Source organism: Oenanthe melanoleuca, chromosome 1, assembly GCF_029582105.1.
Source record: "Oenanthe melanoleuca isolate GR-GAL-2019-014 chromosome 1, OMel1.0, whole genome shotgun sequence".
NCBI classification, from domain to species: domain Eukaryota; kingdom Metazoa; phylum Chordata; class Aves; order Passeriformes; family Muscicapidae; genus Oenanthe; species Oenanthe melanoleuca.
Genome location: NC_079333.1, coordinates 96,810,173 through 96,836,592, shown reverse-complemented (window position 1 = coordinate 96,836,592; position 26,420 = coordinate 96,810,173). Strand labels below are relative to the sequence as shown.

The following is a 26,420-nucleotide window of genomic DNA, read 5'->3' as shown; positions in this document are numbered from 1 at the left end:
GTTTGCTATTGGCTCACTTGTTTCAGTTGTAGTTCAGTCTAACATGGGCAATGTTACCAACTCCTGTTCCTCTGCAGACACTTACATTGAACCCTGAGGAGGAGAAATGCTAAAGGAGGCCCAGGATGTTGTTTGGGCATAACCTTCTTTCCTAGTATCTGTTAATTAATAGAGATTCCCTAAATATTTACCCCATATGGAGACCAAAGTGCCAACAGGATTGTATTTCCTTAGGCTGTGTAGGGTAGTGATGCTGTGTTCTGTATCAGAGTTTTAGTGGGACTTTGGAAGATGCTTGCTTCAGTGCAGCCGTCTTTAAAAATTGATGAGTTTTATTTCTGTGGTACAAACTATTAGTTTTGGTCATTGGGCTGTTAACTGAAAGAGTCTGAGAGACTGTTATAAACCACCCACCCCGCCTCCTTTCAACCAATAGCCTCCACCAAATATTGTACTTCTTAGCTTCCAGAGAAATTTTAATGGCTCCAAGTGCAAGATCCAGGAGACCTGTTAAGTCCATGAAGTGAAGCTTAGGATGAAATCCCAGTATAATTTCTTTTTTAGGGTATTGCTACTCAAGCCAGGAGAACTTGGAGAGTGGGGAAGAAAAGTGTAAACTGAGAAGAAACAACTATTTACTTTTAATTTTCTTACTTTTTATTTTCCTCCACTTACAGTAAGATGAGACTTTCAGAACTCTTTTTTTTTTTAAGTAGGAAAATTGAAAGCATGAGCTGGATGGTCTTTTTTTGGCATGCCTGGTGCTCACCTGACTCCTCACAGCCTGCTTACATTGTTCACTGATATGAATATTTGAGGTTTATAAAAGTCTTTGTCCTTCCCTCTTTCTGTCTGCATCAATTCAAGCCCTGTAGCTGAATACAAAGGGTTTTGAAAACTTTTTGTGTACTTTTTTGTGCTTACATCTCTGTATACCTTTTCTTATGCTTTTATATGGCTCAAGGTGCATGCATAGTGTACTTTTAATCTTTTCTGATGTGCCAACCTTTGTGTGGTCTTCTACTCTGCAGAACACATCTTATTGTTTTCCCCTCCTTTAAGCCTATATACTTCCATACCCCAGAGTACAAAGGAAAATGCAAACAAGCTGTCTGAAGTTGAAATAATTAGACTAGTGGCAAACATAACTACTTTTATTGCATCTCTGCTTGTCGTGCTTTATCAGTACTTTGTAAACTCTTTTAAGAGGAAACCTGCTCAGGCATTGTCAGAAAAGGCTTTTTAGTTTGCTCTAGAATTAATAGAGGGTGTAGGTAAAACTGTACTCTTGAGGGAATATACCATGCAGACAAGGATTTCCTGGATAGTGTAAAACTTTTATAAGAGCTAGAGAAAGGCCTCTTGCTCATCTCCCAGGTGACAATTGGATATGAGGAGGTGAAACATTTCCAGTCTGTGTAAGAGGGAACAAAACTTGTTTGTAATTGTACCCTGTCCTATTTTTGCACTATATAGAGCACAAGTTGCTGTTCAGGAGAATTAAGTACCAAAAGTGCAGGTTTTTTGGCCCTGAGGTCCATAACGGAGAGCCATCCAATAGCATGTTCCACTCCTGAATCCTTTTACTGAGGCCTGTTAATTTTTCACTTTTGCATGAATCTAAAGTGATCTGTGAGTTGAACTGAAGGCAGACCTTGGCTTGCACTGTTGGGCATTTATAAAACAAAATATATTAAAAAGTCATTCTAGTGCCAGGATCCTGCAACTGTTGAAAGGCTGAACAAAAGAATGGATTTGTCAGAGTTCATCCCCCAGTTCTGTGAAGAGCTCAACCAACCATCCATGAGTTTTGCAGATGACTGATGTCTGTGTTTAAGTGTTTTGCTCTCTATAAACCAACTTATTAAAAAGTAAAATATTTCATATCCTTGAAAACAGTAAAGAATTATTTCAGGAAGAAGATCCTTGAACTTGAACACATTACCATTACAGTTTAAGTAAAAGCTGGTGTTTTACATAAAGTGACTATATGAACACGGTGACTATATAGAATACAGTTTTTACAGACATGACTAACACTGGGGAAAATGAATGAAAACCAAATTATTATCAGACAGTAATAATCCTATTACTGTCTTCTGGAAAAACACATAAACCCCCCCTTTGGAACAACATTTTAAACTCAATGGTGCTACTTCTGCTGTTAAGTCAGTAAATTCTCTATGTGCCAAGATTTACTGTGACACAAGAGTTTCCAACATAAGTGTCCTCCCTATTACATCTAAGTTGCTTCAGCCAAAATTTAAAAATAACATAAAAACTTTACTGTGTTTTGGTTCTAGTCTGGAAAATATAAGGAGTTGATGGAAAAAGTCCACAGTCTTACGTTTCTGAAAGGAAAGACATCAAGAAGTTTTCACCTCGGGCAGTATGATGTGTTTATCTTCCTCATTTTAGCCTTTTATCACCTGGTATAGACTTGAATAAGGCAGAATGTCACAGAAGAGCAGCCAGAAGCTTACCATTCAGTATCATCCTCCTCCTCAGCAGTAGCTTCTATAAATTTGGGAAATATTTTTATTGAAACCCAAAAATCTTAGTAGGAGAAGAATACAGAAGACAAAATGAGACCCAAAGACTATGGATGAAATAGATGTGGCTTGAACAAAGCATTTTAGGTGCAGCAGTGGATTGGAAGTAAATGAATGATTGCTTTGGGTGGTGATTTCCAACATAACTTTCTGTAACCAGCTGTTTATGCATTGGAAGTGAGAACATGCTCTGGCTAAAACTTATCATAAAAGAACTAATAGTTTATTAAATGTTAAAAACTGCCAGTAAATATGTATTTTCAACAGGAATTGTGAAATTTGGATGTGAACTTTTTCCAAAAGCGATTTAACAAAATATCTTACAGAGCGCAAAATTGCTGTATTTATATTTTGCACTTTCTTCATCTTTAATCCTATGAAAATATATCTTCTGTATTACAAGCCAAGCAGTTGCTGAAGGTAAGTGCTAAATGTCTTGATGTGTCACCTACGGGTGCACACTTGGAAAGTAGTGAAGTAAAATAGCAGAGCATGAGCTAATTATTATTAATGGTAGGAGTACAGACTCCTCTTTTATACCATCTTCCTGTCTTTGTTTCCACTAACCTTAATTTGTGAGGAGTGTGATACTAATGCAGAACTGCTACATGTATAACATAACAGACAAAAACCCCCCATATTTTCAAAGTATGTTTGTTCGTTCGTTTTATGAAAAGCATTGTAATTATAGTTTGACTTTCAAATTAAAAAATGGTGTGAAATATTGTGAGACCTGGGTACAGGGTTGTCATTGGTCAAAATAAGACACTCTTCATGGCGAGCAAACAGGATGCAACAGATTTATGCCTGAGCTATTAATCTCTATTTTATAAATTTTCATTTTTTCTGCTGACCATAAAGAAATGTTTTATACTGTCATCTATTTCAGACACTTAGCTCTTTGTAAATAAAAACTGAGTTGTAACTGAGAAAGTGAAGCCAGCTGGTTCCATCTTTGCCTGAAGTCTGTGCACAGAATTCTTTCCCACACTTGGGTGGCTTAGTAACTGTTGTACTTAATTAGATTTGCTTGATATACAGGTGAAAATCTTTCATCCTGCTGCAAAAACTATTCATAATTATGCTGGGCTCCCTGAGTCACACTGTATTCATCTATGATGAAGAAAAATACAAATGTTCGTTTGAACACATAAGCAAATCAATATTAAATGAAAAGAATTCCTTATGCCTAATTCTGTAATGTCCACAACTATATATCTCCAATTGTATTACTGCTCATTAAGAATAAAGATTTAGGATTCTAATACAGAAAAGGGCTTAAATGAGTTTAAGAAGAACATAATGACCAGATGTTTTGGAATGTATCATATGATCTTTATTTGAATAGATATGTTGAAATTATTTTTTATGTCTTGCTTTTTTTCTTAACGACATATACCAAAGACAGCAGCATATTTTTCTTTGGTAGTGTCTAAACGACATTGTTCAAAAAGAAATGAACACAAAAGTTATTTTCCCAACTCTCTTAATTGTATATTTTATCTGGACATTGGAACAAATCTTGAACTAGTGTAACTATCCAAAGTGTTGCAAAAAAGTCAGTTGATCTGTGACCACGTCACAGTTTCACTTTATACATTTACTCAGTTTCCTGCTATCTGGATTTTATTGCTTTGCCTGGGATCATTAATTTTCATTCATAGCTTTGAATAGTTTTGGTGTTCTTGATGTGACTGTGTTCAGTCAACAAGAAGCTCTGACTCTAACCCTACTTGTCTTTGCCAGGCCCATCTCTGGAAGTGAGAACAATGTCAAAAAAACCCAGAGGAGATAAAAACTTGAATATACAGAAAGTATTTATTACAGAATTTTGTTTAAACACTGGACAAATATTAGCAAAGCTCACTCTGAAATGCCAGAGTTAGAGGAAGGTCCATCCAAACTCCTCAGGCCTACGGAGTGCTCAGAAAGGGCTGGAGTCACTACCAGGAATTTCTTGGGTCCTGTACTCAAATTTAGGCTTTTGTAATGCAGTTTTTATTTCTGGGGGATGAGATGCTAGCATCATTGTCTAATGAGCTCTGCCAAACAAAATAGAAGGCATGCTTGGTGGTTCAAGAGTAAATCTCTGTCCTAGTCAGCTCATTTCATGTATATCTGTTTGCAGGTCTGAGACTTAAGGAGAAACCAAAAGCAGGGGATGTAGGAGTGTTCTGAATCAGTGACACAAAGCAAGCAGCTTGCCCATTACTTGCCAGCATCAATAGCTACACTTGTGGATGCCACTGAGTATTTTTGGGCGCCATCCCATTCACATTTCAACTTCTTGGTGTCTAGGTAGTAGAGTAAAGGGGTGCTGGAAGTTGTGTTGGTTTTGTTGTCTAAATACATCACTATAGATAGATGGTTTAGTGTACAGAACATTTCCCCATAAAATGGAAGACTAGATATGCAGCTTGGCTTTGCTTAAAAGTGACCTAATTTGAGACTAGACTGGGAAAAGTAAGCAGAGAAAGGAAACGGATTTTGGCTGGGCATCTCTTTTAGCCCTAGGAAATTACACTGTAAATGCACAGTCCTTGAAGTTGTCAGATATATGCAAGCACAACAATTTTCATTATCTTAGGAGAATTAATTTAATTCTGCTACTTAGATTGCTAATGGAACAACTTTATTAATATATGATTTTTAGGCATTCAGAGAAGCAAGCTGAGGACAGGTTTGAGCATGTTTTTTGGGGATGTTTAGAATGTTAGTCCACCATTGACATTTCTTCCCCTTTTTACTTGTTTTTGTTCGGATTTGATCTATTCCTGCATAGGATTGTGTATATTAGATGTGACCATTGTTTTACTATATGATTTATTTTGTCTGCTCTTTTTTATTTGTTAGAAGTATTGCATGTTGCATAATTCTTGAAAACACTGGCAACACTGTTGCAAGGCTCTTAATTTTTAGGAAATCTTTGCTTTATGCTTTCTATGTTGTGTTGTTATATGGTTATAATTTATTTGCATGTATGCTTAGTCAATTTCTAAAGTTTCAAGTCCTTAGCAACTTCACTGTTTCTTGGTTTATTCCTGTGGCGCTTCTCTTGCAGAGTTCAACCCATAGTAACCATGTTAAATTAATAAATATTTAATAAATATTTTGTGAAGGCTTGCAAAAAAAGTACATTTTAGCCCTAACCTTAAAAAAAATTTAAAACTCCTGAAACAGCTCACCATCTAACAATGCCTGAAAAGAAGGGAAGCTACTGCAGCCTGACCCAGCATGAGCAGAAGTAGAGTGCAGTTTGTGAGCAGTGTGAGTTCTAACCAGTGCACTTGCACATGCACCCAGCTTGTGATGGCCAAATTAAACTTCTGGTGTCATGCAGAATGCTGTGATCTACCCTAAAGTTGATTCATGGAAGATACTAATACGAGAAGTTTGCTGCTTTTCATGTTTTAAGAATTAGCTACAGAATCACTTGCCACTATGTATCTAAACTTTTTTTATTTAAGAATTTGTGTGCAAAAAGCACCTGAATAATATTTCTTTCAGCATGTGAAATATTCAGATGCTCCTGTTTTTTAAAAGATCTTAAAAAAATAGGATAGTATCTTTTATAATAGGAGTCATATTCTTTTTCCTACACATTTTCTTTTGTCCTGTTGCTCACATTAACCAGCCATCACTAGGAAGAAAGCTTGCTGTCCACAGAGGTTTATGACATTTGTCTTTTTTTTTTTTTTTTTTTTCAGTAGCTTCTTTTTTAACAATGAGATGATTGGATTGGGAATCAAAATCTTACTTAGTTCTTAGTGTTGCTGTTGAAGTGTCACGTAAGAGAAGGTGTGGATAGTGGACTGAAGAGATGTTTATTGCATACTTACTGAGATTATTAAAGCTTTTGGACAACCTCTCCATGCTTGCTCTGTCAGCTTTTGGTTGGGTTTTTTGTTGCTGTGTGGGAATCTTTTGGAGAGGTTTGTTTGTTTTTCAAATGCTGAAAGTCTTATTTGTCTTATTGCAAGGAGTCATGGCCATGCTCTGATGTATTTGTAGTCTGTAGAATTAGAGCTTGGATGGGTTTATTTTTGTTGTTGTATTGTGGTATTTTTCCCTTTTAGCAAACATCTCTTTCTCTTTTAGTGTCTTGGCAATATACAGTGCATTTCTGTGCAATATACACCCAATAGTACAACAGGATTGAGAAGATTTGTGCTCATGTTGGAAACATATTTTGTCATAATGTCCACACACCTAAACGTTTTCTAGTCGTTGTGATTTATTTATTTATCTATTTCTTCTAGAATGGTTGCCTGGGGAAAACAGCACTGCTGTGTTGGCAGAGTACAGGACATTTTCTTGAGATTCAGGGTTGTTCAAGCAGTCCTTTTACTTCAGTTGTTCTTGGCTACAGCAAGCAAAGGTAAGAGAATTTTTTCCTGATTTGTCTAATGTTGGTATTCCAAATAAATAACATTAGTCTTGATGAACAGGACTTTTGAATATATTAAAACAGGCAAGTTTTTGCCTCTTGAAATCAAGAGGAAAAACTGTAACTAGCAAGAAATGAAACAGTTGGTAATTAGCATTTTAGATGCTTTTTATGTTTTCATAATACACCATTGGTAGTAACTTCTTGTAGGCTGTGGATGAGGAGAAACCAAAACACAATTTGTAATAACAAGACAAATTATTTTATTGCTGGGGTTTTTTTGAGCTGGAAATGTTACTATTTTCAGAACATGTTGTTAAATCTTTTACACTGCTCTTACAAAAACACCCTAAGATCCTTTGAGCTTTGCTGTATTTGGAGCGTGTGAGTGTAGACTATCTCCTGCATTGATTTTGGTTTTGGATCTGAATATGGCTGAGGAAAAGGTAGTAAGGTCCAAAACATGTAACAAAAATGACATATGTGAACTTGGCAGTTTATGCTCTTTATGTAACAGTAAATGGAAAATAAATTCACAACGTTCTTGTGGATAACTGACATAGGATGCTTTTGTGTGAGGTAAAGTACAATAAAGTGAAGTAAAATAATTTGTGTTTTTTCATGGCTGTTGTGTAAACTGATGGTTAGTCTGTTACTGCTCTGGACATCAGCTGATAAAGATAACAGTGCTTGTCATTCATAAAGCTTCCTTATGTCAATAATGTGTAATGCATTTATCATGTTAATAATGTGCTTAGTGTATTAAAATTTCGGAGTGCTTTTTGCTGTGCACTTAATGGCTAGTTTTCAGAAGCTGCTTTCTGTGTCATGGCATGTTATTTTACTCTACTAGTACTTCCAACTCTAGTCAGAACTTCTTGCATTTCAGATTCACTGCCTGTTTTTTTTTTAAATTTAAGTGTGCCTGCTTAATAGCATTGTACAGCCAATAAGGTTTCATAGGTTACATACTAGACTTGTTTTCACTCTAATTCTCCAGATACAGTAACTTACAAAATGTTTCTATTGAGACAGAATCTGAGATTCAGTTGATAAACCTGCTACTGAGATGGAGAGTTAACCCCTTGTACTTCAAATAGTAAAAAGGACAGAGCTGCTCAGCAGATGGACAAATGTCATAGAAGAGTTTTTCCAGGGAAAATTAACTGTATCTAAAGGTCTGAAGAAGCAAGCAAAGAAGGATTTCATTTTTCACCTTTGTATCACAACTGCCAGTAATCATCAAGGAAAGCTAAACTGACACAAGAGTGTGTTTACATTTTCTCCCTATTTTAGTGGGGTTTTTTGGTTTTAGGCTGTCAGCAGTTAGTACTGTCAGCAGCATCTTTTCTCAGTTCTCTCCTCATCTGAGGTGCCAAAGTATGTTTGTGTTCTCCAAAAAATATGAAGAGGGAAGAACTTCCTGTCTTTTTTTTGATGCTTGGGGTTCTGGGTAATGTGATGTTTATCCCCTGCCACACACGTAGAACTGTGAATGAAAAGGAGGGATGAAATTGATTTTGGGGAAACAGATCTTAGCTTCAGATTTTCAAAATATTCAGCAGAATCAAGTGACCCACATGTAGAAAGTTTGGAATTTTAGACTTTTTATAAAAACCAGTTATGAGCTCTAGATGAAATATGTGGGTATACAAGATTCTTTTGACATCATTTTAATGGACTGTAGTGAGCCAAATGTGTCACAGGTGGCAAACACTTGCAAGGAAGTTAATAACTATAGTTACTAATTAAAAGCCAGATTGTACAGACATATAAAATTGTGACTATTTTTATCCAAGAGAATACCTGGCTGTATTAATGCTCAGCTGTACTGATCCAGTGGTTATTAGTAATATAAGGAAAATAACACTGATGCTTATGTACTGAGGGAATCTGTAGGTCTAATTCTTAATACCTACAGTTGGCTATCTCTTGTAAAGATACCAATTATCACTATCTTAAAAAGAATAAAGAAAGAGATGCATTTTAGTTTATGTTGTCATTCTCAGTTCATTTTAAACATTTGGAAGTATGTGCGTAGGTTTCAGGATTTCTTTTAAGGCTTAAGAGAATGGCTTATTAAGTACATGCTTTTAGTTTTAGGGAGGGAAAACCCCCCAGATTTTGCATGCCTTAGAGATAAGTATAGTAAATAGAAAAAATTTGCATTTCTGAAAAGGCTTATGTGCCAAATTTAGCAAAAGACATTGAAAAGTCAGCCCATGATTACTATTGAATGGAGTTTCCTTCACTCCAAATTGTGGGATTTTTTGACTTTTTAAATTATCATTATTTTTTCCTGAATTTTCTTACTCTGGAGCTGTTTAAAGCATTCTTTCCACTGTGCTCCCTTTTCTGTGCTGTGGTGATAAAGGTGTGTTCATGGCTACTTTTCTGAATGTATTGTGTTGTCTACATGCAAGGAGACTACAGGAATGCCTCTGTCAGAGCACAGGCTCCTCGGTTCCGTGGTCAAGGGTGGGTCACAGCCACAACAACCATTGCTAGAGAAAATAAGTGATGATTAACAGATCTTCCAAAGGCTTTACTGTAATGTCATCTCCTGCTTACAATGCATCCACCCACATGTCAAGGAGACTTTGTCAAGATAATACTGATAATTAATTTCTAACATAATGCTGTACTGCACTCACTTGGAACAAGAAAGTGCATTTTCTGCCTATGATTATGATTTCCTTTCTGCTTTTTCAGCATTCTTTGGGTAGATAAAGCATATTAAAATTTCCAGCCTTTCTTGTAACAGTTCAGATAATATTGGTATCTATTCTCTGAATTTTGGCATGCCTTTTTGGCACTTTTTAAATGACTCTTTAGAGTAATGTGGGCCAGTTTCCATAAGGGTAGACCTTTCTACGTAAACACTTTTCTTAGTTTAAATTAATTCTTCAGGCCTTGCGTATTGATCAACGGCAGTCTTTTTGGATTATATAAAGCAGACCAGGATAATAATCAGCAGATTGGTCTCATTTTGCATAATTTCTGTTAGCTACCTGTCTTACAACTGTTTTCATCTACAAGTTGTGTCCAGTCTGGCTCCCCTAACAACTTTGAAGTGGAAATTCCCCTAAAGAATGCAATAGAATCTAGCTGCCCTTTAATCCACTATTGGAATATCATTCTGATTTTATGCTTAACACGAAATCAGGCCTCTCTCAGAATTCGTTCACTTCCAAAACCCAGTCTGCTGATTATACTTCAACTTTTGATCAGTATTTTTGCTCAGGAATGGAATTCCAGTCTGTCAGTTTGGGTAGTTAACAGTGACATCAGGTTTTGAAACTGTGTCAGGGAACTTTCTTTACCAGTCAATTTGGCCATCTCTGCATGCTCAAGATTGCTTACAGGAATTTTGGAGGCTGTATGAGTCATGCAAGTATACTTCTGACATATACTGTTAAAGGAACAGCTGCTGCAGCAACTCTTGCAAAACTTTCAGCAAAATTTCTACTTAATAATGAAAGACTTGAGCATTTCTTTTTTTTTTTTGGAAAGACCATGTCACCAATGTTGGCATGTAACTAACTGGCTATTTCCTTTATAATATCAGTTTTGTTATGATCCATCCATGCTGTAAGGTGGAGATGTATTTTAATTTTATTTAAAAAGGTAGATACATTTGAGCCCCCATTTTGAAAAATCTCATATTCTGTGGCAGTTTCCCTTCCCATCCAGTCTTCCTCATCCAGTTTTAAGTAATTTTAAAAATTAGTTTTCCATGTGGAAGTGTTCTTAGCCGGGTATGCCAGATTTTGTTTTCAGACTCTGACAAGTGGCCAAACTGAATGAGTGAATTCATGCTGCAGGGTTAGGCAGGGGAGGCTTGCTATTGGGTCAAGTATGTCTTTCTTCTCCTTTGCCATTTAGAACCAAACCAAGTATTAACTCATCATTCAGAATCCACTGTCTGTTAGTTAGGATTTTCACATAATTTTACCCTGCACCCAGAGAGTTTTTGTTTAGTCTATGGCCTTGTATGGCACCTCTGTCACATATGTTGAACTTCAGGAATGATTCCAGGCTGTGAAAAATGCCTGCAAGCTTCTGCTAGTTAGCATTGCAGAAAGAGTCTCTAATCTATAGCATGCAACAAGAATAGATATCAGTGACTTTCCATGAAACTGGATTGATATATTTTCTATTTCAGACATTTCTGGTAGGTTGTACCTATCAAGTTGCACTTGGAAGTTAGGAACTTTTTCATTGTTTTCCCTTGTTGCTATTGAAAAAGAGATTTGAGAGCCTGGAGGTCAAGAGATAGAAGTTGTCAGAACTGGCCTGCTGAAAGCTGGTGCTCTGATTTCTTAAGAACATTACAGGAGAACTGGCTGTGATTTTGACAGCTAACTAGGACTATGAACATAACCTACCCTGGAAAAAAATCCTGATCCAAGTTGTCTGGAAGTTTGTCTTCTTACAGAGGAGCTAATGGAAAAGGTTTTTTTCCTATGTTGGATAATTTTTTCCTGCTTTCCAACCCTGACCAATCATGATTAATCCCGTACATCCTCTGAAGCATACATAAAAGCTCTGCATATGTTTATTGATAAATAATTCCTCCTAAAAGGTGCCCGTAGTGTGTTCTCTTGCACTGGCTGAACATCTGACAGACTGTTTAATTTTTCTGTCATTCCATTTCATGGTCCACAGGAGCTTTTTGTTATTTGGTTGCTGCTGTGTGCACTATAAAGCAAACAACCATGATAATGATTATGTGAATGAAGTGTGCATATTTCACAAAATAATGGTCAGCTCCCAAGAGTTTACATCTACAGCCGCAAAAGTCTGCCCTTTCCCTTACTGGGACAATGGAGGAAACAAGGCACCTACAAGAGCTGAACTGTTACGGTCAAGTTTCAGTGTTCGGGTCCTTGTCTGGAACTACTTGTTTTATAGGAAAGGTGCCTGCTGGACCTGTTGTTTATGAACAGAGAGGGTTGGTGGATGATGTGGTGATTGGAGACTTCAGCAATCACAAAATGATTATATTTTGATTTTTGGAGACTTAAGGAGGGAGTCAGCATAACTGCCACGTTGGACTTCTGGAAGGAAGACTTTGGCGTGTTTAGGGAGCTGGTTGACAGAATCACTTGGGAAGCAGCCCTGAAGGACAAGGGAGTCCAGGAAGGCTGGACATTCTTCTTTAAGAAGGAATCCTTAAGGAGCAGGAGCAGGTCATCCCCTGATGAAAGACGAGCCAGTGGGGAAGATGACCAGCCTGGCTGAACAGAGAGCTTTGGCTGGAACTCAGGAGAAAAGAGTTTATGACATTTAGAAGAAGAGGCAGGAAGCTCAGGAGGATTACAAGGGTGCCTTAAGGTTAGGCAGGGAGAAAATCAGAAGGGCCAAAACCCAACTAAAATTTAATCTGACTACTGCCATAAAAAGCAAAAATAAATACATTACCAACATAACTGCTAAGGAGAATGTCCAGCCTTTATTGGATGAAGGGAGAAGTATAGTAACAAAGGGTGAGGAAAAGGCTGGTGTACTTCATGCTTTCTTTGCCTCAGTCTCAGGGTACCCAGCCCCCTGAGCAGAGTGAAGCCTCAGTTGTATGAGGTTCAACAAGGCCAAGTGCCAGGTCCTGCTCTTGGGTCACAACAGCTCCATGCACCACTACAGGTTTGGGGAAGAGTGGCTGGAAAACTGCATGGCAGAAAAGGATCTGGAGGTGTTGATTGACAGCTGCTGAGCATGAGCCAGTGTGTGCCCAGATGGCCAAGAAGGCCAATGACATCCTGGCCTGGAACAGCAATAGTGTGACCAGCAGGACAGGGCAGTGATTGTCCCCCTGTACTCAGCATTGGTGAAGCCTCATCTCAAATCCAGTGGTCAGTTTTCGGCTCCTCATTTTGACAAAGACATTGAGTATTGGAGTAAGTCCAGAGAAGGGCAACAGAGCTGGTGAAGAGTCTGGGGCAAAAGTCCTCTGAGAAGCAGCTGAGGGACATGGAATTGTTTAGCCTGTAGAAAAGGCTCTTGGGAGACCCTCTTACTCTCAGCCTTATGGGAGGTTGTAGCGAAATGGGGCTCAGTCTCTTCTCCCGAATAACTAACAAGAGGAAATGACCTTAAGGCGCCCCAGGGGATGTTTAGATTGGATACTAGGAAATGTTTCTTTGTGAAAAGGGTTGCTAAGCATTGAACCAAGTTGTGGAGGGAAGTGCTTGAGTCCATCCCTGAAGGTGCTTAAAAGATGTCTTGTTGTGGCACTCAGGGATATGTTTTAGTGGTGGACTAGGCAGTGCTGGATTGACAGTTGGACTCGATGATCCTGGAGGTCTTTTCCAGCCAGAATGATTCTGTGATTCTACATGGTCATTCTTGGTCTTGTGCATAAGTTTTGCTTCAAAGCTTTCATGAGCAGCTAGGATTTATTGACTGCCTCCACATTTGTCACTTCCTCACCACAAAAATAAATCCAAAGATGTAGGTTGCAAGATTGTTTCTCAATGTTTTGTTTTGCAATCTCCTAGGAAAATTCCTAGAAACAGTACTATATGGAAGAATAACTTTCGTATAAAAGATCTTAAGACTAATTAATTTTACAAATCACCTTTTCTTTATTTAGATCAGGAGGATTTCCTAGGGCGATACAAAGCTGTCTTTAAGACTGCATGTGAAGATCCTTGGAGCATGTCTTCAAGAATTTCTCTGCATCCTTTGAAAGAATTCCTTGTCTGTGTGCATCTCAAGCTGTATTCTTCAAACAGTCTGTGGACAGCATATGTATATGCTGAAAAAACTCTTCACACCAATCTTTCTGCAAATAAATATGATCTTGGACTTACAGGAGATCATGGTAAATTGAAGATATGGTTGTTTGGAAAACAAATAAATACTTCAATAAAACTTCATAAAAACACTTGGAACCAAATATGTATTCAGTGGAAAAGTGACAATGAGGAGATGAAGGTATTCATAAATGGAACAGAAAAATCACACAAGAAACTAAATGGGAAAGTTAACTTGCCTGGAAAAGGCCAGTTTTTACTTGGCTGTTCAAAGCTGCAAGGTACAGCTGCATCGTCTCACCGGGGTATGACTGGGGAGCTGTACCTGTTCAGAATGTGGGACAAGGCAAATATAACACAATCTGAGGACTGCCAGGATAGTGGTGTTATACGCTGGAGAAAGGAGGATTGGACCTATAACACGACAATAGAAGAGGATAACTCTTTACCATGTGGTAAGTACCACTACACTGGTTTGGAAATAGTAATTCGGTCAAAAGTTGATCTGAGTTTGTTGAGCCTTTCCCTTCAAGATTTTACAAAATCTTAGTCTAATTAATAATTTCTAGCTAAATTCTTGATGAGATCATGTGAGGGCCTGCAGCTTTTCCCAGGTCGTTAGGCCTTGATGCTGTAATTGGGAGCACAACTTCTTGGTTGGGGTGTGTGACTTAAGAAAGGACCTGAAGAAAGGATGCCTTTCTTTTCCTCGTGTCTGGCTGTGTTTGAAGGAACACAGTCCTAAGGCTGAAAGGAGGAACATCCTGACTACCAGATGTACATTTGGTATAAAGGAAGTCTGAGAGAGGCATGTCTGGATAGTGGGGAAAATCTTGGTCAGAGTGGAGTATCTTACAGTCTTTTACTGCACTGAAAAGGACAACCTCCTTGTTTTCTGTTCCGGCAATTTCTGCCCTGAATATTGAGCATCCTTCAGCATCATAGGGCAGCTTGATCAGGCAATGCCCATCTCCAGCCCCAACTGATCAGTAATTGTAGAGTTCGTGTTTTAGCAACTTGTGGAATCCTTTGTCTACCTGCAAGAGCTCTCTATTTAGTGTATAAGATGTATTGTTTCCAAAGCTTTGGAAAAAAGAACTTCAGCCAGACTGAGTTACTATGCTGACAGGGGTTTGCTTCAGTGCAGACACCATTTCTGCTGCCAAATCTAAGTTATTTCCTCTAGATAACTTGGAACAACAGATTTTCAAAGAGAAGGTTGCTGAAGTTTTTTTAGTTTATTTGCCTCCCTTCAGTAATAGATACATTTTAGCTCCCCAAGTCATCCTATGAAAAGCATATATTTATCAAGTATCAGTCCAATAGATAACAAAACTTCTGTGGTAGAAGTATCTAATAGTCTGTGTCAGGTGATTTTAATGGATGTTACTACTACTCTTACAATCTGATTTCTTTCAGTAAATTCCTTCGAACACCTATTTAAAAATTACCTGATTTGGGAAGCTTCTCTGTTGTAACTGTTTTTTGTTAAAACAGAAGGACTTTGAGTAGTAAGTCTGCAGAAGGATCTAATTTTACATCTGCAATGAACATAACTGGCAAAGGGCTAAAGTTTAGGAAAGTTCTCTGTAGGCACAAAAGGTTAAAAGGAAATGGTTCATTACAGTCATAATTGTGCCGGAGGACAAGTTTCAGAATTTGTTTTGTGACCTGGTTGGCATTTTGTGCCTACATAAAACAATTATTTGTAAAATGTTCCGTTGAAGGCTACCATAATTTCTGTGATTTCTTCTTTGCTTAACCACTCAGTCTTTGTGCAGTGTAAGCCATACTCTAATTGGTGTCTCATTGGCAGTAATCCATTGCATTAATAAGTTTAGATTTACTTAGCATCTATTTTCCTGCCTTTCTTTATGTTGACTCTTCTTTTACTTTAGATTTTATAATTTATTTATGTGAAAATTTTTCGAATTGCCAATTTACTTTTTTTTCTTAACCATTTGGGGTCTAATAAAGATCAAAATCCTGATTGTGTAAGGTTCACATACATGCTTAGCATTTAAAAGTATGCACAACTTTAACTGAGTAGCTCAGTCCCCAGAAATGACTGGGATTACCTTTGCAGTAGCTGCATATTTTATGCATCTGAAGATTCACAGGAAAGGACATCTGACTGCTTCCCACTTTGTGATGAGGCTGATCACATTCCTTGGACTAATCGTTCTCAACACTGAACTTTTAGATCTGAGTTAGAGATTAAACTCTTGCTCCTTCCAGTGGCAGTCTTCTGATTCTCCTGTTTTGTGTGGCCACTGCACGCTGAGCAGGTGTGAATGCTGCAGGCAGTGCTGGAGAGGGCAGGAGGCCACAACTTGGTGCGTCACTGGCCTTCCACGTACATTCTTCATGTTCCTTTGGTAATTTCCCTCTTGCTAAGAGTGAGATCTAGCATAACAGCTGTGATCTAGAGTGAAGAGTGCAGGTTGAATGTCTCTCACTTTACAGATCACCTCCTGGTATTTAAAAATGCGTAAGTGAAGAAAGATGCGCTTACTATTCCATATTCTAACCTTGGAAAATTTCTTTATCTTGTTCCTTGTTGAGTGATTCCTCTGTAGCCACATACTTTAATGTGGACAGTATGAATGATGTCACTCTTGTCTCTGTATAATCCAAGAAAAAAGTCTACTAGGTAATCTAAAGTTTGGGGTGGTTTAAGAGAACAAACACTCAAGTAAATAAATGAGTTTAAAGTGCTAAATCCTTGAAAAGAAACTTTAATCACCTGTAAGTACCAGCTTTTCAGTTGCCATTTTTACATGTGTTATTTTTAGGTTGCCTTTAATAATAACTTCACAGTGAAATGCACTGTTTAAACATTAATCATTTCAGTTATACATTAAACAGTAACTTTCTTAATCCAAATACAAATATCCAAACTGTTATGCTGTGCATTTATGCAAGGAGCACAGATATGATGGGATATCTTTAAAAAATTTCAATGAATAAATAAAATAGATGATTTGGGCCATAACTATACATAGTAACACTGATGATAAAGCACTATTGTGTCTCATTTGTGATGTTGGTGCTGTAACTTTTAGCTTGTTGCTTTTGGCTGCTTTTTATCCTAATTAAAATCCAGTGAGTACATTGTGGCATTTTTGATTTCTCTAAACTGTCCTGTCCAACCTTCAAGATTAAGATATTGCCTTCTCTTTTTCACATACACTTTTGACTTTCAGTATTGCTGAGCCTGCTGCTGGTGTTCCTGGAGAGGGTTTCCACACTTCTGGGTACAGAGCAATTTGATCACCTTTCCTGGAAGGAAGGGTGGAGTCTCAAGACTTCACATCCTCAGGGAGGAAGTGGAAATGGAGCTGTCACTCCTCCACTCATCCAGTCTGCATCCCAGTCTGTTGGGGACCAGACAACTGTTGGGCTGTGTTATTATGTTTACGGAGTGGATCATATTAGCAGAAGATGAAAAAGTAAAATATTTGCCCCAATGCCATTTTTTTTTTCTAAAATTTTAAGGACAGAGTAGTAAAGAAAATTCTAGAAGCTCTTGAAGGAAATGTGGTGGGGAAAAAATACCTAACTCTGGAGTGCCTTTTTGATGAGTCATGTGCCACTTTACTTTGTACCTATTAACAGAATACATGTTTGACTTTTCCTTTCTTTGCTCTCATTCCCTCTCCTGTGATACCAAACAAAGTGGCTTTTTGGAAATTAGCCTTTCAGAGAAGTGGTAATTTGATTCACCTCCGTATCTAATGTGCAACTTTTCACAAACAGATAAAAACTGTATTTATAACCTAATTTCTTACAAGCAGTGAAACATCAAAGCTGAGTTAAAAATACTGAGCCTAAATTTTCTAATAAGGATACTAAAATGAACTGAGCCTGATGTGAACAATTTCTGACATTTGTTTCTGTCTAGTGGCCAGTGATAATTCATCCTTTTTTCCATGATGCCACCACAGGGCATCAGAGCAGATACAAGGTGTCATGATGGGCACCAAAACATAAAATTAAGATTGCACTTAAGTTTTATCCTATAAACTTATATACAGTGCGCCTCAAAATCTACATTACATAGAAAGTCAAGATAGGCTAATGTTTCCAGCATGCAACTAACAAACAGCTGTTAACTTGTGGAGGATTTTTATGTTTTATTGTTTTTAGTGCCTTGTGTGACAGAATGGTTCGTTTTGGCACAACATTTATTCAGCTGAAAGGTATGTCAAATGTTAAAGGGGCCCAATCTCTTAAAGGAAAATATGTATTTAATTTGAATAGGAGAATTGAATGTTATATTTTCAGTGCCTGTTTCTGCAAATAATTAAGTTTTAAAGCAGCACCATTTTGAAATTTTGCTGTTTGAGCTACTCAATTTTGTTCACGATCGTCTTATAAAATGCATCAGTGCTGGGCATCTTCATTTCAGTGAATGCAAATGGAGTGCAGTGGTTGCTACTCACTTCTGATAACTGCTGTAACAAACGGATAACTGTAAAAATGCTTAAAAGAGGATCTGCATAGACTTAAAAATTGCAAGTGGAATTGACTTTTTAAGTCTTAAATGCTAGTAATTACATGACCCAGAAAGTGATACTAAATATCTGTTTGGAATTTTAAAATTGGCTTTTGCCTTTCTGGTGGGAATTCTTCAAGCAAATGAATTCCACCAACTGAATCAGTTGCATTTTTAGTGGAAGAACTTTCAGCACTGTGTGTGTGCTGTAATTTCTTATTTAGAAAATCTAATTTTCATAAATATCCTTGTATTTTTATTTTTATGTGTAAGTCAAAACTGAGCAGCAATATACAGTGGTGATTGTCCCATGTCATTTTGTGGTGACAGCCAAGTACTATGGCTTCAGGAGAGCAAATTACATAGCCATCAAGGTGTCCCTTGGGATTCTTCCATTTGCTGTTGGTCTGTTTGTGAGAACTGAACATAGTCAAGACTGCTTGTACTTAGAAGAGTCCTGAGTGCTAATACCAAGCTGGTTTCATTTTTGGCATGTTTTTCAATTAATATAAATAAAATTTTAAATCTCTCCTCTAGGCCCTACACATATAAGTCCATAAATATATGTTTATCTGCTAGGAATACTGTTGTCCTTCGACAGATTGGCAGGGCTGTTGCTGCTCCTTAGCATTCAGTGCCTGTTTGGTGTCTGGAACTGACTAGAAAGCAGCTGCCCTTGTGTTCTCTCACTTGTTTCTTGAGACAGAGGCCAGCTAGCACAGCCCTTCTCTCTGTTCTGTCCCCTTGCCCCTTCTCACCCATCACACAGGCTGGGCAGGGTGAGTGTCCATGGGAAGACTCCAGCTCACTGAATTTCAAACTCTTTCTCCTCCAAAGAAAGCCCAATAGTTGCTTGCCCAGTCTCAGGCTTGCTCAGAGGATGCTTTCTGCAAAGATTAAAGAAGATCATGAAGTATTAGGTAAAATAGCATTAGCCAGCAGCACTACTGAGACAGGGGGACAAGAAACTGCTGCTAGTAATGTCATTCTTGCACTGAATTGTTATCAGCAGCTAGGTTCCAGCTGCTTCTCCTTTCTCCACCCTGGAAAAACTGAACAGCTTCTCACAGACCTGCCTGAAGACAGGTGAATCAGAAAGGGTGTTGCTTTTCCAGAAATTTTGAGAAAGCTGTACTGCTCATACGTTAGATTGATGGGAGGGAGAATGAAAGGATCTTTTTTCATTATCACACTTGGAGATACTTTTCTTCTCTATCCTGTGCCTGAGCTGCTGAACAGTGGTATACTTTGAGTGACAGTGCTTTTGCTGCATGCATCAGAACCATCTGTCCCATCTTGACCACTGTATTCCAAAGCCTCCTTCTGCCATTCTTCCCCTTTCACTGAATTAATTTTTCAATTCTGCTTTGCTTGATGGACCAGTTTCAGCAGGACATGTGGAGACCATCCCATCCTAAAAGATCCAGTAGCCTGAGAATTAAAAGCTGTCATGCTAAGGAATGCTGTAAGCACAAGTCTTTTTTTAGTCAAGGCTACATACTGGTCTCTCTCAGAACTACATCAGCTTGTGCACCTAACCGTACTTATACCTAACTGTACTTATACTGTTAATAGGTTTAGTTTGCTGCCAGTCTGGAGCTGCTGAAGTTATGTTGGTTCCCATTGTCAGACAAAGTCATTGGGAAATGAAGGTTGTCACAATTTTTGCAGCTGTGATGTGGAGCTGTGGTGAGAGCTGCTAAACAGGTTTCATTCCTGTGGAACACAGATGGGATTCCCAGGTCATGGCTTAGCTAGCTATTTGTGTCAGAACAGTACAAAGTGATATGAAGACAGTTAGGGACTTGCTGCTTTTGTTTCTAGTGATGCATGTTAGTAATAGAAACTGGTGCTTGCCTCAGTTAATCAAGTTGCCTTTTCCCTCAAAAAAGAAACCAAACAGTTCTTGTGGGGACTTATTCTATCTCCCTTGCAACAAAAGCAAAGAATAATACTGCCTGTTTAGTTACTGTTTGAATCTTCGGGAATGTTTTCTATAATAGAAAATGTAGCAAAGTATTATTACAATATGTAATCCTTTGTTTTGGAATAGGATATGTTAGGTATATTGATTTGGGCGATCCTAAACTAACAGTGTTGCGAATGAAAATCCATAGAGCAAATAAATGGAAGTTTCATATATGTAAGGAATTTCATGCTCTTATCAATAGTAAACAACCTAAGGGCAATAAATTTTCTGTTAGCTTGTAACTAATACATCTTGAGTTACTTTCCTTTCCTTTACATGCCAACTGTAGGAATATTTTAGATTGTTGTGTTTAAGAACAAGAAAGTAAATAGATTTATTTGGAGAAGGATTAGAATTCAAAGGAGGAGGATTAACAAATAGATTATATATGAGTCTCTCCTCCTTCCTCCTTTCTGTATGCAAAGGTGATTCTGAATAAAGACTTGGTTAATGAACTTGAAGCTGGACCTTGAAAATGACAAGTCATACTCATGGATAATTTCCAGAAAGTGTAGGCATATGACTATTGTGGTGTAAGAGAAGTCATGGTGTCCATAAAAAAAGTGCCTGTCAGATTATGCATGCTGTCATCAATTGCTGCATTTGCCAGCTCCAGATTCATGGCTTGTGTTTAGCTTGTTTTACTCCCTGTGCTGCTAGATGCACTATTAAAAGCATTTGGCATTTTTACATTTCACTGTCTTTTTACTAAGCTACAAAACTAAATATGTTAATGAACAATTTTTGTACCTATCTCAGGGTACTACTTGTATTCTCAAAAATTCACGATGTGGTTGAAGGGATATGGAGGATGCAAAAGACAGCTTGTGTACAGCAAGACTGTCTCCACTGGACCCACAAGAGTTTGTGAGAAAGATCTTAAAGTTAGATTCCCTGTACAGATTTTATTTTTTAAATGGGCAGAAGCAGTGTGGTGTTTGCTCTGAGATGCTGCATCTTCAGGTGGGTTCCTTTTGAGAATTTAAAGTCCTCCAGACCATTTTTTTTTTGGAGATAGAGCTTTTGTACTGATTGAGACTAGTAAAAGGTAAACTTTTGGAGATAGAATTAACTTTCTATGGTAGGAAAGTCAGATTACCTACCTATGGAAGGATGCTTCCTTCCCTAACCAGAAGTTCAGTCAATTATCTTCATTCATCCCATTCTACCTTAAAAATACTTACTTTTTGAACAATGCAGAATAGTTTTATTTCATTACTGTTTCAGTTCTGCATATTAAAGTTGGTTTTGTCTTGGTGTTGTATTAAGGGTGTTTCCCAGGCCTATATTAGGTGCAAAGAAAATAAGTTTATAGCATCTGTAATACCTAATCACTTTACAATGTTGAAGTAACAGCACTTGTACATAAGAGCTCTAGAACACATACCTCACAAAAATATGTAAGTATCTATTTTGTCTGGTCTTAACATATAGTGAGAAGTCCTAATTTTCCTGAAAAATTACTATAGAAGATAGAGTTATATCCAGATTTTCATGATCTGTCAAGTCCCTACAGTCCTAGTTTTCAAAAAGAGCAATTTTACTTCTCTGTAGGCAGAATCCTAGTTGTCTCAAAAGAGATGTTTGATGTAACTTTGTTTTGTTTTTACTGAAGGAGTAAATTTGGTAGGCTGATATGTGTAATGGTGTGAATTTTTATTAGTGCTTTAATGGATATGTATTATTTTACTAAGAATATTGGTTCTCTCTCTCCTTCTACATAAGAAAATTTCTACCCTGGATGTAAATTATAACTAAAACTAACAGTTTCATGGAAAATTCCTTACAAACTGCAGTGCAATTAATCCAATTTCCATGTATTCATCCTCCCATATTTCAGAGTTGCTGCTTTTAGCTTCATGCAGTGTATGACATTCAACAAAAATGAACTGAAGTTTTTCATCTTGTCAAGCTCTCGTGTTGTCTCTGACTTCAGATCACTGGTCCCAGTATCCCAGCATTGGAGTAGCCAGGGAGCAATCTGCTTACCTGGCTGGCAGCTGTCATCTTTGTGCATCTCACACCTTGCCCAGGAATAGGGACTGGTTAATTTCTGTCTCATTTATGATTTCTGTCATTTCCCTCTCCTGTTCTTGTGACTGTCTTGATGCAGAACAGGTGGCCTCTTCTGAGCTTTTGTTCTACATCATCTCCAGAGGATCTTCCTCCTTCCCTAGCTGGATCAACCCTCACTTCCATAGCTCCTTCTTGATGTTATGGTTGGGATTGTGTCTCTGATTCAGCTACAGCATCCATTTGTTTTTCCTTAGATCCAGAGGTCCTATTGCCCCTTTCAGGGTGTGGGACACAGGTCTGGTAGGTTTATGCCAGGACGTAACACAGTACCAAAAGTCTCTGTCTTCAGTACAAGCAATACATCCTTCTTGCAAGAGGTCTGCCTTCTTACCAGGATTCCTTGGGTGTAAACTCCTATGCCATCAGAGGTGAATACTGCTCTAGGCACCTGCTCAAATTCTCCTGCACACTTTGCTACCTAGGAATTTCTTCCCTCAGAACACTTTTCCGTGTGTTGTCTCCAAGTGATGGATTACTTGAGGTCCCACAGAGATTTGAGCTTGAATGATTGGATTCAGAGTCTGAGGATGGTCATGTAGACTACAGGTGCAAGTGGACCACCAGTGATGGAAGAAGGAAGGTGTCAGTATGTGAGGGCATTAGCCATGGTGGAGGTAATCTACAGCAAGCTGGGCAACAGCAAGGTCTCCAAGGATCTGGGTGATGTCCATTGCACATGGGTTGTGTGTCACCTGTGTGACATGGCAGTGATGGACTGGCCAGATATCAAGGCATTACTTGTGTAGAAACTGTCCCACCTACTCCAGCAATTTGGAGAGAATCTCTTTCTTCTTCTGCTACCCTTGGGCTTGAATCATGACTATGCTTAGTGTCCCACCAGGGTCAGTGACTTGAGTTTTTCTTCCTCTTTGCTCAGATGGGGTCTCACCTATTAAAGGTGCTGAAATAGATAGCAGTGCTTTAAGTATAGGTAATAGTGTGTTCCTACTTGTATTTCAAGGCCCAAGATAGTGTTTTGAGTGGTGGCAAGCTGCAGGGATGATTTGGAGCTGTGTGCTACTTTTCCTCCACCACAGGAAGCACATAGTGCTTGCCTTGGTGACAGGTTCGCTGCAGTGTTGTGATTTAATCCATATGCTGGGCTTTCTCATTGATAGCCCAACCACCATCTTTATTCTAGGGAGGCTTTAGTTATTTGACTCTCTTGATTACATCACATTTCACATTCATTCTGAGATCAACAGCCCATCTGTGTGTTGCATCTCTCCCTGGATGGCCCTGGGGACGTTTCATGGGCCCATTGAGCTGGAAATAGCTCACCTTTTCACCCCAGTCCATGTCCACCTGAGCTGCTTTGTTTCTGGCAGCCTGATCTTTCACTGTTTAGATGTTGTTTGGTTGTGCAGCTCTTGGACACCTGAGTATTTATATGATGTGCATGCACATCACAGTGTTCGTACATATGTTACATTTTTAGTTGCTGCTGTTTTAGTCCTCTTCATCTTCGCTCAAGCAAATGTGCTGAGTAGGTTTCTGAAGACAGTGGCAATAGAAGAGAACTGGCAAAGCTCATGGCCTAATCTGTATCTTCCATACGTATAAAAAGATAAACTGAGGAAAAAAATGAACTCAAAAAGTTTAACTTCCAGCTTTCAAAAAGTCTTGACACATATTTCTCAATGGATGCGAAATAGTTTTGCAAACCTTTTTGAAGTGAGGTGAGTACCACATCTGAAAGGATTGTTTTAAAAAGTGTGTGTATGTATATGTGTGTGTACAAATATACATAAAACCTTCTACTCCTAAAAAAATCTTCTTATTTTGCAGTTGAAACTACTGCTACATTGCCTAGCAGAAAAATAACAGGTATGTTGGGGTTCTGTGGGATTTTGCCCCATTGCTCTTTTGTTTTAGAAAGTGTGTAGTAAGATAGCTGCTACTGTTACTTTTCAATTCTTGGACATAGTTAAGCATATGCAAACACTTGCAAGTTAATTTTCCATATCATCCTTGTGCCTTATTAGCTAATTTTGTGGTGCAAATAGTATCAATAATTTTCCAGAGAAAATGAAAATAAAGTCACTGAGATATTCTGATTCTCCCTTCACTACAGAAATTGTATTCACATTTATCCTTTGGAAATAAGCTATTACTAGTTTTCAGTAAGGCATGCAGAATAATCTTACTGGAGCAAGGAATTTACCAATGTTTAGCATTTCAGAAAATCCTTGTTTACTATGTTTAATTTAAAAAATCTGTTTTTCTTCAAGGACTTTTGGTATCTCTGATTTAAGTCTTCTGCAGCAGTAGGAAAGGCTTTACACTAAAGTTAGTGTATTATAAGTAACATTATAGGATGACTTTTGACCTTTGAAAGATGTTGAAATACTTCAAGTATATTTTTTGAACAGTGCTTCATGTTTGCATCCAGCTGTTCTTTAGATTATATTTTTGTGATAACTGTGACCTGTAACTTGACTTGTCTCTGACAGTATCAAACCCAGTGACTGAAAGGGCCAAATTTAAAGTTGCTATGTGAACAAGATACCAAATTTCCTAATTTCTTTTTGGTCAAAATCCTAACTGTAACAATATAAAAATCTAATAGAGTTTGCTGTATAAATAGTTGGCTGGTTCCTGTTAAGATCAGAAGTTCAAACTCAAAATTAATTAGTTTGTTTTTCCCCGCTGCTTCTTGCAGAATAGAAAAGAGAATACATATGAATGGGATACATTTTAAGTGGGAAGTCTCACTATTACTATAAAATGTCTGAGAAGAGTTCTCCAGCCATGTTGCTATGTTTGCTTGATCCCATTCCCCCAATTAACAAGACAGTCAGGATAAGCATGTAGCTTTCAGGTTAATGTGGCACATATCCTGTGTCTTTAACATTATACAGTTGTAGTTTTGTAGCATTATACAATTCAAACTGTCCAGTATTTCTTGAAAAAAAATTTACATCAAATTCTATTTGAGTGCATAAAAATTGTGGGGTTTTTTGGTTTATTGTTTTTTTGACCATGTTAAGATGTTTTTTTTTACATCTGCCTTTTTTTGGCAACCTGGAAGTGTTGTTCTGAAAGGGCACGTGTTGCCCTCTTCTGGTCAATGCAGTAAACTTTTGATAATATAAGAAAAGTCTGTTGAGGATGATAATGTATGTGTCCGAAACTTCATAATGATGGGTTTTTGTTGTTTTGTTTTTTTTTTAAATCAAAATTCACAGATTCAGAGGAGTCAGCTGCAACAACTTTTGGTAAGAAAATCAGGACTTTACTGATTTTTCCAATTTTTTGTTATTTCCTCTTCGGTAAATCTCCTTATGGTAGTGTAATAGAGTTCCAAAATTAAAGTTTTTTTCATTTCAAATTACTTGCTCCATTCTACACTGTAAACAACTTACCTTATAGGGTCACTCATGGCTTGTGGCAGTGGTGCTTGGGGTGAAGTAGGTGCAAGTTGCTTGATCAGGAGCCTTTTGCTCAGTTATTTGAACAGTTTCTGAAGAACTCTGACTCAATTATATGAACTCTGAAGAGTTTGGAGAGATGGCAGAGGAGGAAAATTGTAATGAGAGCTCCTTTACACCTCCCACCCTAGCAGATGGCATTTCATGCAGTGTATTAGAGTGAGCACACACACGAGGCTCTAACAACTTCTGGAACCAGAGGTGATAAACATCATCTATGAAAGCATTTTTAAAAAATTATGAATGAGACACAGAAATAACTTGTGTGAAAGCCAGTTGCTTTCTTGCTTAATGTATACTGACATAGAGTGAGTGCTCTTGATAAAAGAAATAATAGAGATGCAAACAACATGATCTTGCTATTTTACAGATACAATCTGTCTTTGGGAATAGTTCAGCTTTAACAACTGCACCACATATAATATTTGTGTAGTACATACTAGGCCAAGTAGTACAGATGGAAACAGCACTTAGTTTTCACTGCTCATATTTTGACTATTTGTTAGTTGCCTCAGAAAATTTCTTATTCTGTTGTGAATTTGATCTGGTCCATTTAAAAGAAGTCACTAAGTTATCATATTGAAGTGAAATAAAGTGGTCTTCTGACCACTTTGTATTCCTGTTCAGACACATAAAATATTCTTGCTAAGCAGAACCCTTTAAATTTTCATCTATTGTCTTAATTTTTATTTTTTTTTTCCTTTTGATGTAGCTTTTATTTTTTTTTTCCTTTTGATGTACTCTATTTTATT

At 37.7% G+C, this 26,420-nt stretch overlaps 1 protein-coding gene across 2 annotated transcripts in view; it reads left to right on the top strand.

Moving 5' to 3' along the window:
- ADGRG2 (adhesion G protein-coupled receptor G2) overlaps positions 1–26,420 on the top strand; it is a 58,067-nt gene that overhangs the window by 4,746 nt on the left and 26,901 nt on the right. Inside the window, exons 2-5 of one of the 2 annotated variants that reach the window (XM_056496671.1) lie at positions 6,812–6,930; positions 13,532–14,149; positions 24,026–24,064; positions 25,426–25,455. In XM_056496671.1, the coding sequence (XP_056352646.1) occupies positions 6,813–6,930; positions 13,532–14,149; positions 24,026–24,064; positions 25,426–25,455 (805 nt within the window). In that variant the 5' untranslated portion in view covers position 6,812. The remainder of the gene's footprint in view (positions 1–6,811; positions 6,931–13,531; positions 14,150–24,025; positions 24,065–25,425; positions 25,456–26,420) is intronic. The other variant, XM_056496680.1, reaches the window with a different exon arrangement.